The sequence below is a fragment of the Cryptotermes secundus genome, unplaced genomic scaffold, assembly GCF_002891405.2.
Source record: "Cryptotermes secundus unplaced genomic scaffold, Csec_1.0 scaffold2092, whole genome shotgun sequence".
NCBI lineage: Eukaryota > Metazoa > Arthropoda > Insecta > Blattodea > Kalotermitidae > Cryptotermes > Cryptotermes secundus.
In genome coordinates, this window is record NW_019721032.1 from 68,852 (window position 1) to 83,285 (window position 14,434).

Consider the following 14,434-nt stretch of genomic DNA (forward strand, 5'->3'; position numbering starts at 1 on the left):
GGCAGGGGAAACCGAAGTACTCGGAGAAAACCTGCCCCAGCGCCACTTTGTCCACCACAAATCCCACTTGACCAGGCCCGGGATCGAACCCGGGCCGCCGCGGTGGGAAGCCAGCGACTAACCGCTTGAGCTATGATACTTAGTTTTCTCTATGTTTACTTCTAGACGCTAGACGCTAGGAGCCAGTCGTCATGTACGCTGGATAAATCTACTTCATCCTCAATCCGTACACATTACAAGCTAAAGCTTGTTATTTTGTCGTTATGTTAGCAGTCAAGAGTTAGTAGTAGTTACAAATAGGAACAAAAGTTGGTAGCAATGAACGATAGCTGGTGAACCGTGGGTGAATCGTTATCGCAACGTCCATATTCTTCTGAAAAAGTTTATAACGAGCCTATAGATAGCAGCACTGCTCAATTCACACTTCCACAATTCTGACAAGTTACATCTCAGAATGAAAGCTGCTAACTCTCCACAGATTTTGTATTTCTTGAGATTAGGTATATTTTATTTTTTTATTTCTTTCTGGGCCAAAAGACATGTATATACATACAGAGGCATTTCTCTCTCGAGGCTGTATGTCCTATATGTAACAATGGTGCTCATAACCTTAACATGTTCTTGTTGCTAGTGCGATACAATTCTGTTTCCTCCAGACGGTGACAGCAGTCTGTATTGGTTTGGTGGCAGATAATTGGAACGTGGCCATGACACCAAGCAAAGTTGCCGTAGTGAACGGGACTCTTGTGGGCTACATAATGCTCTCAATTGTTATCATCTTGGGAATTGCATTGGATATTCCCCTAGACCGAACTCTGGTAAGAACCGGCTATTTGTTCGTCCATTAATAACACAGGCATGTGTACATCAGCGTATCCATGGTTTGCTCAGAGGAACACGTGGCAAAGGGTCGAGCTATTTCCATAACATTCTACAACAAAATGGAGAAACTTTTCAGTTAAGTGCAGATTTCTGTGCGGTTCCTGGTTTGACCACTCTCATTTCATGTCCTCCCACAAAAAAATGTCATTTTTCGAACAAATATTATGTTTTTGGATATTGTTCATCGTCTTGTCCTTATCTAAAAACCGTCATGTTTATTTTTCAAAAGACAATGTTTCGGAGAATGGATTCTGTCTCCGTCTTCAGGTAAAACCTACTCAGTTGGGCCCAATCAAAAGAGCTAGTTCCTATCTCCGGAGAAACTCAAATCTCATAGAGACTTCCATGTTCTGTTGTTGCAGTTGTGTTCTTTGTGTTCAGGTCCTGGTGATCACACTGCCGGGAGCTGTCATGTTCATCACGTCGGGCGCATTAATGATAGAGTCCTGGGACAGGAACCCCAACACAACTGGAGAAGTGCTTGGTTCCGGGGTCATGGCCTTATTAAACGGCTTCATCTACCTGGTGGACTTCGGGCTCACGTACTTCAAATATAGATAGCATCCAGGAACTGAAATTCGCTGAGAAGTGGACCAATGTTAACTCGAATGGAGTCAAGCGTCTGCATGTTTTGTGCGATTTAAACTAAGAGTTCTGTTCCGTACAGTATTTTTAACAGCACAATAACTTATCGATTTACGTGGTAGATGCCTTCCAGAGAAACAGAGTGTAAATTGAAATCGTTTAAATCTAGAGATAATTTTTCATAAGAAATTCAGGAAAGTGAGGGATTGTGAACACAGGCAAACCAAACCAAAGGACATAAATATTTGTTCATGTAAAATATTTCATATAATTTGTTATTTAATTTTAAGCATGGTTTTATTTAGGGGCACCCAGTAGAGTAGTTGGTTGAGGCACTATGCTACAAGCTGCAAGATCGCGGGTTCGAATCCCGATGGGGTAATTAGATTTCCCAATTGACCTAATCCCTCCAGCCGCACTATGGCCCTGGGGTCGACTCAGCCTCCAACAGTAATGAGTACCAGGATTCTTCCTGGTGGAAGGGGGTTAAAAAGCGACCGGCGTGTAAGGCTGACAACCTTACCGCCATCTGTGAGCTGACTGTCTAGAAAATGTGGCAGCCTCGACGTCTCACTACCCTATGGGCCTCCACGGCCTGTTACAGGGGCAGTTTTACCTTCTTACCTTTTATGGTTTTATTTAATATTTCATACCATTCGTGCACGCAGCTATATCTGCGCAGATTGTATTGTCTTCAACGTCACGCAGCAGTCCACCATGTTTTCTGTTACTAATCGCGTTAAAGTGAGAACTGAAAAGAGGTAAATTAAGAGGTGGTATATTTTCTGTGATCCCCTAAAACCGAACTAAAACACACCTGAGAAGCGTAAATCAAGAAATGGTTATACTGCTACAAATTCACATAAACACATATTTAGTTACCGTGGCCACATTTGAAGCCCGGGGTTCCATACCATCTTGTGAAAATTGTAAGCCTCCGCGTTACGAATGTCCAGGTTATAGGACTTCGCCTTTACAGGAATAATAAAATTAAATAAAATAAAATAAATAAAAATCGTTGCGGGCCTTAAATTCCCCTAACAGAAATCTTGGATAATTGTGAATGTTTCTTTTCTTCTAAACATTCAATTATAAACTATTTCAGTCATATATATATATAGGGCATATGAGCACGTGTTCACGTGACAGCAAAATATGTCTGGCCATCTCTAACCCTATGCGCATGAGTCAATAACGTAGGGAGATGGCTGATATTGTGGTCGCTATTCTCAATTATTTGAACCTGTGTAGTGTATTATTCCTGTTTAATCAAGGTATCCGGACAGAGTCCATTAAGTTGCAATTCGAATAGTTACCTCGACCATATTTTTGTCTATCTGCTATTAGTTATGCTGGGTAAAAAAACTTGTTCTTGTTACAACTATCGACTGAATTATTTTCCATAGGAACGCGTCTCTGTTTGCAACATGGGAGTCGTTGGAAAAACAGGATTCCAGTTACACGATTTCACGACAAGTTTCCATTTTCAGGAGCACGCCCTTTCCGTAACGAGGCAACGAGATATACAAAGAATTTTAATAAGGTTATCAAATCGTCTTTCGTGAAAAGCACATGCAAGGACCACATGTTGCAGTACGACGCCATTTTCTTTGTTAAATTATCTGTCGTCAGGAGTGTTTAATGCGCTGGCAACTTTAATGTTTACGCTCATAAATTCACAGATTTCTTATTATTATTATTTCCTACAAATATAATAAGTTGTGTCAGCACTAAAAGCGAACAGAACAGGGGATGCTGGGTTAATTGTAACATTTTTTGGTAATTAATTAATTTTGTAATTAATTCCTAAAGCTTAATAATGAAATTTACTTCAAAAGACAAGTATTGTAACTGTCGATACACTGTAAAGGTTTATATGAAAAAGGTAAAACTACCCCTGTAACAGGCCGTGGAGGCCCATAGGGTTGTGAGAGGTCGAGGCTCCCACATTTTTTAGGCAGTCGCTCACAGATGGCAGTGATGCCAGTCTTACCCACCTGCCCCCCTTTACCCCCAGGAAGATTCCTGGTGTTCATTTCTGTTAGAGGCTGAGTCGACATCAGGGCCGAAGTGCGGCTGGAAGGATTAGGTCAACTGAAAATTCCAGTGAACTTATCGGGAATCAAACACGCGAGCTTCCGGCTTGTAGCATAGTGCCTCAACCAAGTACGCTACCGCGTGCCCATTCAGGATTTATATTATAGCTGTATTTTGTGAATGTTTCTTCCAAAAATGTAATGTCATATTTGTTTCCATGTGTGAGTCAATAATAACAACGGCGAAGATCGATTGTAACAAATAAGCACAGACGAGAAAATTAATATACCAATGAGATACAATTAGTAGAAAATGTTGCTGCTGAGAAAATTAGAATCAGGTCTACAATTTTTCTTCTCTGGTCCAACACGTACATACATAAACACCACTTGAGGTAGTACAATTCCTGCAGTCCACTACACGTACATACATAAACACCACTTGAGGTAGTACAATTCCTGCAGTCCACTACACGTACATACATAAACACCACTTGAGGTAGTACAATTCCTGCAGTCCACTACACGTACATACTTCGGTGCAGATTTGAATCTAATCTAAGGCAGGCAATTTTGTCTTATTTTGTTATAAATATGTACATCTAGTTTTACAATTATCAGAAAACCTTCTTCGTGGATAATCCAAAAGTACATTCGAATAAAACATGAAGGCTTAAATTCTGTATTATCAGTCTGCAGCCAACTGTTCACACTGGTTCCTCGCTCGCGGATTTTTCTACCCTGAAGATGGAGGCGATACGTTCCTCCTAAACATCGGTTCACACAAGATCTACACAGCGTCACATCACAGAAGACGGCATTGTTCGAGGATTTGCGTGTTTTTCCCCAGTCCCTCTAGGTAAATAACTTCAAGTGCCGGGGTTAAGAATGCTTAGCGCTATACCTTTACTGCCCCAAACGTACATACGCACGGGAACAAATATATGTCCGGTTCATTCGTGCTAAGTGTGATCGCAGGTAAGGTTTTAAAGAATTTATAGGGATCAAAATACACACACGTTTTTCTTATCAAACATTTGCACAAAACTAGGCAGCAGAAACACGCAATGCGAAAGAAGAAACGTATATTTAATATTTCGAAAGAACTTACCTCCTCCATGTTCAGGGTTCTACTCGGACTGTCCGAAACCTTAGCAACTGTCTACCAGTCGGCGCCATAGCTCAAGCGGTTAGTCGCTGGCTTCCCACCGCGGCGGTCTGGGTTCGATCCCAGGTCTGGTCAAGTGGGATTTAGGGTAGACAAAGTGGCGCTGGGGCTGGTTTTCTCCGAGTACTTCGGTTTCCCCTGCCAATCTTCATTCCACCAAATTCTTCATCATCATAATCACCCGGGGCAGGCTACAATAGGCCAATCAGTGACCGCCGTGCCGAGTGGACCCAGTTGGACTCCACCCCCACTAAGCGAACTGTCTACCAGACGACACGACATCAGATCTCAGAAGAGGGTAATCTTCATAATCACCAGCGTGAGAACATTAAACCTCAACCGAAACGTACAATTTTTAATACTGGCTTTTCTTCCCGTTTAATGATCTTTCTACACTCACGAATAAACGGAACATGTCCAACAGTGTTGCGGGTTGCTTGTTCAGACAGCATTACTTACTATGACGTACAGCTTCGTCAATAAATGATTAGTTCACCGAACACATTCCGGCCACAGGGTCATGTACACGTGTGTGTAAGAGGAATACGATACATTAAATTTCCAATATCAACCTTAAATACTTTAATACCTTAGATATGGATATAGTTTAATACATGTAAAATTTAAAAAAAAAGGTAAAGCTGTCCCTGTAAAATGCCGTGGAGACCCATAGGGTTGTGAGACATCGGGGCTCCCACATTTTCTAGAAAATCGGCTCACAGATGGCGGTGAGGTTGGCACCCTTACGCACTGGCCGTCCGCCATTTACCCGCAGGAAGATTCCTGGTACTCACTTCTGTTAGAGGCTGAGTCGACCCAAGGGCCGTAATGCGGCTGGAAAGATTAAATCAACTGAAAATTCTAATGACCTCATCGGGAATAGAAGGCCAAACCTTCAGGTCTGTAAAATATTGTTGGATGCCTGGGAAAACGGCCTACAGCGCGAAGTGAATTAATCATTTATTAATTAAATTATATGTTGTATTAGATCTTGCACCCTGAACCGAAGTTGGAACATTATATGCTGGTGTAGGTACGCTGTTTATTGCCGGGACTGTAGGAATTCTGTCTTTCTCATGTTTCCAAACCAATCTCATCATTGCAGCCACCGGAAACACTCGAAATAACGAGAGAAGCAAATAACAAATAATATTGTGTACACGAACAGAAAAACTAATACGAGGCTTTCCACGAATGCAATTCATGCTGCTTCAGTAAGAAACCGATACCCCTCACCCATTTTTTTTGGGGGGGGCATTTGAGCTTCCAGCGATTCCGACGAAGACCGAGAAATTTGCGTCTGAAGCCAGAGGTCATCTGTCGGAGAAACCTTTTCTGGCTTCTATTCGCTGATATATATTGCTGGAAACCAGAAGGAAAGAGACCACTAGGAAGACCAAGACGTAGGTGGATGGATAATATTCAAATGGATCTTAGAGAGATAGAATGGGGCAGTATGGACTGGATTAATCTAGCTGAGGATATGGAACAGTGGAGGGCTCTTGTGAACACGGTAATGAACCTTCGGGTTCCATAAAATTTTGAGAAGTTCTTGTGTGGCGACTGCTCGAGAAGGGCTCAGCTCCATGGAGTCAGTTATACGTCATACAAACACGGCATTTATATAGCATAAGTGTGCCTTTAACATCGCATTCTCTGATAATAAACACATTCTAAAAACAAGGTGGCTAAGGTAATAATTGATATGACAACAGTTATAGCATAGAATCCCTTCAAACGTTAATAAGGATTTGTTAGACTAAACCAATCGAGAACATCCAACTGCTACAACTTGAACAGTTTCTAAACTTCGTCCAACATGTATAACCCCTTGGTTCGGACCAACAGAAAGCACAATTCTTCTATTTTTGTGTCTGAATTCGTTGCCGCAGAGATGTGGTTACCGCGCCGTTGCGTAGAAACGAATGTTGTTTCATAGCCGTTCGCTAGCAACGGCTATTTCTCTGATTCCACAGTTCTTGCTTTGAGCATATATGCCACAGTATGACAATTTCTTATAAGCAGATTTTACGAAATTCTCATTATTGGGACTACTTACAACCTGCACAACACACAGCCTCAAGGGCAAATTCAGTCTGGCATTAAGAAATTCTGACAGTTGCAGCGTAAGTCTCGCTGTACTCTGGCACTCCTGCGAAATAAGTACCGAAGATGTTTTGCGTGATGCACAGACAAAGATTCACAGCTCTGGAAAAGAGAAAGCCCCTAAACGTGCCTCCTAAACTCAGTCTCGTCGTGTGAAACAAAGAAAGAAGCTTTGACGAATGTGGTGAGGCTGTATGAACAGAACTCCTGTAAACCAGTAAGTATGGTTCAGCTACTGGAAAAGATTAATAACACGAGGAGATCGCTTCGAAAGAACGCCGATGTACACACGACAGGACCAGAGCTTACGAATTGCTATCATAAATTTTTGGCACAAGAGGTCAGTACAATACAGAGAGAGAGAGAGAGAAATAAAGGAAATGCATTTATATCTCAGCAATGTGAACAGGAAAATAGAGAGTCGGCCCTGCGAACCAAGAAACGTCATTCCTTGTGTGAGCAATCTTACGGAAGATAAGTCCGGCTTAAGTGCGTCTGAATTTCTCACTGGCGTATGAAGGACGGACGTAAGTTGAAAGTTAAATCCAGTGACTTTGTCATGCTTCGTTCCCGCAACAGAGGAATGAATGTAAGTTCGCAAGGAAGAAATTTTGTAGTAAGAGAGTTAAAAGCTCATTATACAAACAAAAAATGTCCTGCGTTCTATAACGTAACTGTAAGATCCATTTGATTTGAATTTTAATTAACACAGTTTTTCATGTATTAGATCAAATTTGTAAAGAAGTCATTACCTTAATTACAAGAAAGAGAAGAAGATGCTTAATTACAAGACCTTGTCAATTGGGTTACTTTATATATTTTCTGTTACAAAAAGTTTTAAAATTAGTTATGTGAACAAGTAAACTGCTTTTGGGAACGAAATTCCCTAAGCAGTATATTATAAGAAAGGAAGTAAAAAGAAAAAATAAAAAGTAACGTAGATTGAAGACATCTTCGTGATCACTCATCAAGATAATCTTAATATTGAGTTATCTCTTTATGGACATCTGTCACAAAGCAAGGAGTAAACTGGTTACATTTCGTCTGAACATATGGCTTGACTATTCCCTCTGGTTTGGATGCAAAGCAAAGACGAACGGATCCACACTGCTCCACACTGATGAGTAGTGCCATCTGTGATGTGACGCCGTGTCATCTTGTAGAAGTTTATGGATGTTCCGGAGGAATGTACTGCCTCCATCTTCAGGGTAAAAGAGTAGGCGAAGCAAAATAGCAAGGAGAATAATTCGCGCATGGGGAACGTTTTTCAGAGAAAAAAAGTCCCGAAAAAGGTGTCCAAAGAGAAAAGTAGGAGCAAGAAGAACAGAAAGTGGAGAGGGCCATGAAAGGGGAATCACATCTCAAGAGACACTGCTTCTCAAATTTCTTAGTGTTCTAATATATCCCTGAAAAGCAAATATTCAATTTTATATAAAGTGATTAAAACTTGATTTAATAATTTCAGAGCTTTTTCACGCGCTTCAAAAAGTTTATAGTTTTAAGACATTACGTAACACAGTTTATAATCTCACGAAGGGTGAAGAGAGAGGGAGCTGGAGACAAATGTGGAGACAAAACCAGGAGGATAAAATCAAACGGAATTAATGCCCGGGGCATATACATAACTTGAGGGAGAACGGAAATGCACACAAATTTCTGGTAATTAAATCTGTAAGGATACGAACCATGTGGAAGGCAGGCGTAAATGAGAAAATAATATTGAAATCAATCTTAAAGTCATAAGATGGCATGGTTTTGACTGGATTCATCTGGCTCGGGTTATGGACGAGTTGCGAATTTGTGAGCACGTTAATGAAACTTCGGGTTCCATAAAATATCCAAATATCTTCAGTAGCCGGGCAACTATCAGCTTCTCATAACGCGGACTGTTCCACTGATATGAATAAAAGCAGAGAAATCCACAAATCCGTATATTCTGTGCTGGCGTAGCGGATATGTCAGGCAGACACGAGTAAACTCGGGGTTAGCCTTGAAAGTGTTAAAATTGCTGACCCCCCAGCCCGACTGTGCCCCAAAGTCATAAAGTCACTGAAAGCCCTCAACTTGCTACCGGCTGTTTATGGTAGCCATTTTGTTTTATGGACCAGCTCACTTTCCACACAGTTGCGCTAGGGTCTCTCTCTAATAGACCCACATAAGGTCAATGGCAAATATACACGCAGCCTTCTACTCGTACAGTCCAGCTGGGTCCACTCGGCACGGCGGCCACTGATTGGCCTATTGTAGACTGCCCAGGGTGATTATGATGATGGAGAATTTGGTGGAATGAAGATTGGCAGGGGAAAACGAAGTACTCGGAGAAAATCCGCCCCAGCGCCACTTTGCCCACCACAAATCCCACTTGACCAGACCCGGGATCGAACCCGGGCCGCCGCGGTGGGAAGCCAGCGACTATTATTTTTTTATTGCTAGTGGCGTGGGACTAAGACCCTTGTACTGCGGCCACTTCTGGCCTATTGTACCAGCCCCTGATGATAGGTGAGGGTGATTGTGGAGCAATTGGTGGAATGAAGAAGATAACATTTTTTAATTTAAGAAGAGATTGAAAATGAGAATGATATAAATAATTTTCCTGGGGAGTAAAGCGCGGCCGGCCGGTCTGGCTCAATTATTCCGGCTTTCAGGCGTCATGTCACAATAGACACAAAACCATCATAAGGAGGGGTTTTTCATCCGGGATATTGTAACTTCCTCGATAATGTCACAATATACAATATAGCAGCAGGGATGTTAAAAAGTTGAATGACTTGAAATGTTATATTAATTGTTAATTAGAACATGAGGCAAATTCATTAAGGATATCTCATATGTTGTTTCGTGGATAGGTACTAACATTACGGACGAACTGCTACCAACATTTTGTGCCCTGATGGATACAGAAGGGTTTCCTTTTTTCAAAATTTCTGACTACAACTCATAATACCCAGGAAGAGAGTGTTCTTCATGTGTCTCAAATTCCAATGAAATTTGAAACTGCCTTCTTTCGTTTTATTTCAATGGAACTGTGTTATTTCAACAATTATTCAGCTTTGACATGTTGCTTCTGTCCCCTTTTGCTCCGCCACGGGGATACAGCGGTATTTTCCATGGTACATGCCAGGGGTACATTAAAATAACAGACCTTAGCCTAATAGCTATTTTGATTAGTCTTAATGATACTAGAACAATACTAAGTAACTAGATATCGCTTCCACTTACATGACCTGCAGTGAGACCTTGTGGCTATAAACACGTTTATAGAAGTGCTCAAGTAATGGACTCTTTGCAGAATTGCCTTCACATGAGACACTCGTCATTACACGAATGTTATTCTCGTGTAAAAGTACACATTCTACTCGGAAAAAACACATGTCTTCGCCTTTATGCTCCACATTTCTGTTTTTATGAAAAGCCCTACTTCATTCTCGACGGCAGACAAATTGACAGAAAAGAACAAAAGCGATATATCGAGTTTAATGTATCGCTGCTGAATTATAAATTGGAAAGGATTTAGAAGCAAGCGCTCATGGTCTAATCGAAGTATGCTTCCAGTATTTGACTGGAAGGACTACGGAAAACCACGACAAAACTCAGTCATGTTAGACAGTATCCCAGTTGAGGTTCGAACTGAACACCTCCCGAACACGACTCTATAGCTATGCCCACCCGCTCGCTATCTCACCTTGCAGGAACAGAAACTAATGAAAATTAATAAGGAAGAACACTACTGTCTTCTGGGACGTGACAACGTGTTTCGGATGAACCTGCCAGCTCCATCTTCAGGGTAAATGGCAACGATCTGTCGGACTGTAGGACGTCAAACCTCCAAAGAAACTAGTCTTAACAGTTACCGCCCTTGAGAGTGCAGAGTCTCGAGAAGAGAGATTCTATTGTCGAGCATGCTCACAATTCTTCATGGAGAACTCCGACGTTTCGGAGGAACGTAATTTCTCAATCCTCAGGATTGAAGAATAGGCCACACAAGCAACAAGCAGCACGAAAGCTGCTCTTCGGCAATATACTATCGGACTACACGGCGGCACATCTAAGATCATAGTACTTTTCACAGTCACCTCGGTGAGTGCCTCAAATCTAACAATGGTTAAGTTAAAGTTATCTCTATGCTCAACCAATTAAGCACTGCGCCATGAAGGCGTATGGGGAGTGGATGTACAGATCCCTGTTTTCTTGACCGCGGCACTGGTTGGAGATGAGTGATCAGTTTCACTCTCCGGCCTTTGCAGCCCCCCCCCCCAGGAAAAGAGCCACCGGTACCCATTGGATAGGGGGCTGGGTGGGCTCCAGAGCCGGTTTGAATGAAATGAAGAAAATTTTTGACTCTACCGGGACTCGAAATCCGAACCCTCTTTCATCCAGCTCTTAGCCAGTCGCTATCGGCTTCAATAGAATAACTTTTAAAATGCATGTAGACTAAACTCTTCACCCTTAGTTGTGTTCGCACGTCATGCACATTGCTGGAATTCAAAACACGATTCTCAGCGCAATTGAAGTTAAGAAATTAAACTAACGAGGGAAAGGTATCCCCGTAACAGGCCGTGAAGGCCCATAGGGTTGTGAGACGTCGAGGTTCCCACATTTACTATACAATCGGCTCACAGATGGCGGTGAGGTTGTCAGCCTTACGCGCCGGCCGCCCTTTATCCCCAGGAAGATTCCTGGTACTCATTTCTGTTAGAGGCTGAAACAGAGAACTTTTTTCACTTAGTGGGGGGTGGAGTTCAACTGGGTCCACTCGGCACGGCGGCCACTGATTGGCCTATTGTAGCCTGCCCCAGGTGATCATGATGATGGAGAATTTGGTGGAATGAAGACTGGCTGTGGAAACCGAAGTACTCGGAGGAAAAAACCCGCCCCAGCGCCACTTTATCCACCACAAATCCAACTTGACCAGAGCCGGGATCGAACCTGGGCCGCCGCGGTGGGAAGCAAGCGACTAACCGCTTGAGCTATGGCGTGGCCTTAAATAGAGAACATAGTTCAACATTATGTTGGATTCGAGGTTCTCACAGCGGTGACTATGGTTTCTAATGTCATGTAATTCGGTGAAAGTCCACCGACGTTTCGGAAGAACGTATCTCCATCTTCAGATTCTAAGAGTAAGACAAGCAAGAAGCAGGTGACAAGTCAAGCGAACCGAGTGCAGAAACCCCGATCTCATATAGGCCAGAATGGAGCTATGGGACAGCCAATGACAACAAGGCCATTATCTTTCACTTTTTAAAGCCCAGTGGTTACTATACACGTATGTACCGTCCGCTTTAACGCACTAAAACTCTGCATTCTGCCCACAGAGTGCATTTGTGTGTTTCGTGTGGTTCTCACAGTAAACAGTGACTGTTTCCCCGAGCAGCATTAACCGGTTGGGCTTTGTAGCGGAGACGTAATGTTTCCTGTGAGGTACGGACTGAACATACTAAAACTCTGCATTCTGCCCACAGAGTGTATCTGTGTGTTCCGTATGGTTCTCACAGTAAACAGCGACTGTTTCCCTAAACAGCATTAACCGGTTGGGCTCTGTAGCGGAGACGTAATGTTTCCTGTGACGTACAGACTGAACATACTAAAACTCTGCATTCTGCCCACAGAGTGTATCTGTGTGTTCCGTATGGCTCTCACAGTAAACAGTGACTGTTTCCCCGAGCAGCATTAACCGGTTGGGCTTTGTAGCGGAGACGTAATGTTTCCTGTGAGGTACGGACTGAATTTTTATTCAGCTTCTAAAGCGTTAAAGGGGCTCAGTCAGAACCAACAGGAGCAGAGAAAACGTAGGTACAATTATACCGAAAGTTACGCGCCCTGACAACCCAGAATATCCTACTTTCCAACTAAAATTTAATCTGGAATTCCATATGACGTCGCTTTGAACATCAAACAGCAATAAGCGCGCACTATACAACGGACCTAAATGAAGTGACACTTAAGTTGCCCACATTTCTGTGTCCCAGGAGACGAAGAGACTCCAAAAGCATGGGAAACTATTTCGCATAAGGGCACAAGAGGAATAAACCCGTGCACTTCAAAGAAAATAAAATTTTAGTCCTAGAAAACCACGTTTTATAATGGACGTAAAAATCCTATTAAAATTCTTACTTGGTGGTTTCGTAAAAGTATAATCGTGTTATTGGGTTAGAAATAAACGCAGATAAAATTAAGTACTTCTTCAAGTGCCGTCGCTAAAAAAAAATACCTTTATTGTAAGCTTATAAGGATGGTCGAAAAATCATTTGGAAATTTGGTAAAAATGAAATGAAAGTAGCAAACGAAAATTATATGCATGACAATTTTATCTCTTTTATGGAACTCGGTCTGTGAATCTGAGGAGGAACGTAGACCGAGGGTGCTTCTGATTGGGGTGGCGAGGGAAACATTTGAACTCAGAATGGAAGGAGCGCTGCAGAATTGTAAGAATTCGGGTAATGCTTTCTATCCTGCTTTTCAGAATCTTTGTCTTCTCGTCTGTTGTCTACAAAGAACAAAATTTAAAATATACAGGAACATAATTTTGCCTATGGTTTTGTATGGTGTCGAATATGATCTCTGAAACTGAGGGTGTGCGAGAACAGGGTGCTGATGATAACATCTACATGGAAGAGGGATGAAGAGACAGGAGGCTGGAGAAAACTGCATAATGTGGAGCTAGGAGCTAATACACTTCTCCAAGTATAATTAGATTGATGATTCCAAGGAGGATGGTATGGGCAGGGCATGTAGCACGAATGGGGAGAAGAGGAATGCATATAGGATATCGGTGGGAAAGCCAGGAGGAACGAGACCACTAGGAAGACCAAGGTGTAGGTGGGTGGACAATATTGAAACGGATCTCACAGAGATAGGATGGGATGGTCTGGACTGGACTGATCTGGCTCAGGTTAGACAAAAGTGGGGGGCTCTTGTAAACACAACAATGAAACTACCGGTGTCATGAAATGTTGATACATTCTTGAACAACTGGGCAACTGGTAGCTTGCCAAGAAGGACTCAGTTCCATGGAGAAGTTAGAGTGTCGTACCACGTCACGAAATCGGGTACTGTTAGAACAGGGCCGGGCACCCCACAGGGTACCGAAGCATGGATCTATACACCCACACCCCCCATACTTCTTCATGGTGTAGTGCTTCCTTAATTAAGCACAGGAACAACTTTACGTTTTATCATGAATACATAGTTTGAGGTCCGTAACCTGCAGCGCATGATTACTTACCACAAATCTAGCGTCAAAATTAAGAACACGTGGAGCTTGGCCTTCACTTCAAAATGCAGTCATCTGTTCGGCAGGGGCGACGTTGTTCTAAGAGACAATTTGGCGTGAAAGCCCAATGTGTGAATATACGTACATCAGTACCTATGCGTGGCACCTGTCCCCCTGAAGGGAGCACTAACACGACCGCATGCCTCCCGTCTGCCCCAACACATGTATCTTATCCTAATACCAAAATCTGACACATTATGAAAGCTGCCAGTTCTTATTATGTCACACAGTTATTACCTGGCATACCCACCCCTTCAGGGGGTGTTGCACCCTCTATAATGGGTTGTGCCAGCCTACTGTCATGGTCACTGTGTTCAGCAGCATTCAGCACCCCGGGCAACTACAGCAGCGGTTCTAAAGCTAATATTTCTGTCACGTAGGTACATT

General features: G+C 42.6%; 1 protein-coding gene across 1 annotated transcript in view; it reads left to right on the forward strand.

Moving 5' to 3' along the window:
* Positions 1-1,843, forward strand: part of LOC111875357 — a 4,524-nt gene extending 2,681 nt beyond the window's left edge. Inside the window, exons 3-4 of the mRNA XM_023871555.2 lie at positions 657-818; positions 1,264-1,843. Of these exons, the coding sequence (XP_023727323.1) occupies positions 657-818; positions 1,264-1,443 (342 nt within the window). The 3' untranslated portion in view covers positions 1,444-1,843. The remainder of the gene's footprint in view (positions 1-656; positions 819-1,263) is intronic.
* Positions 1,844-14,434: the final 12,591 nt, after the last annotated feature.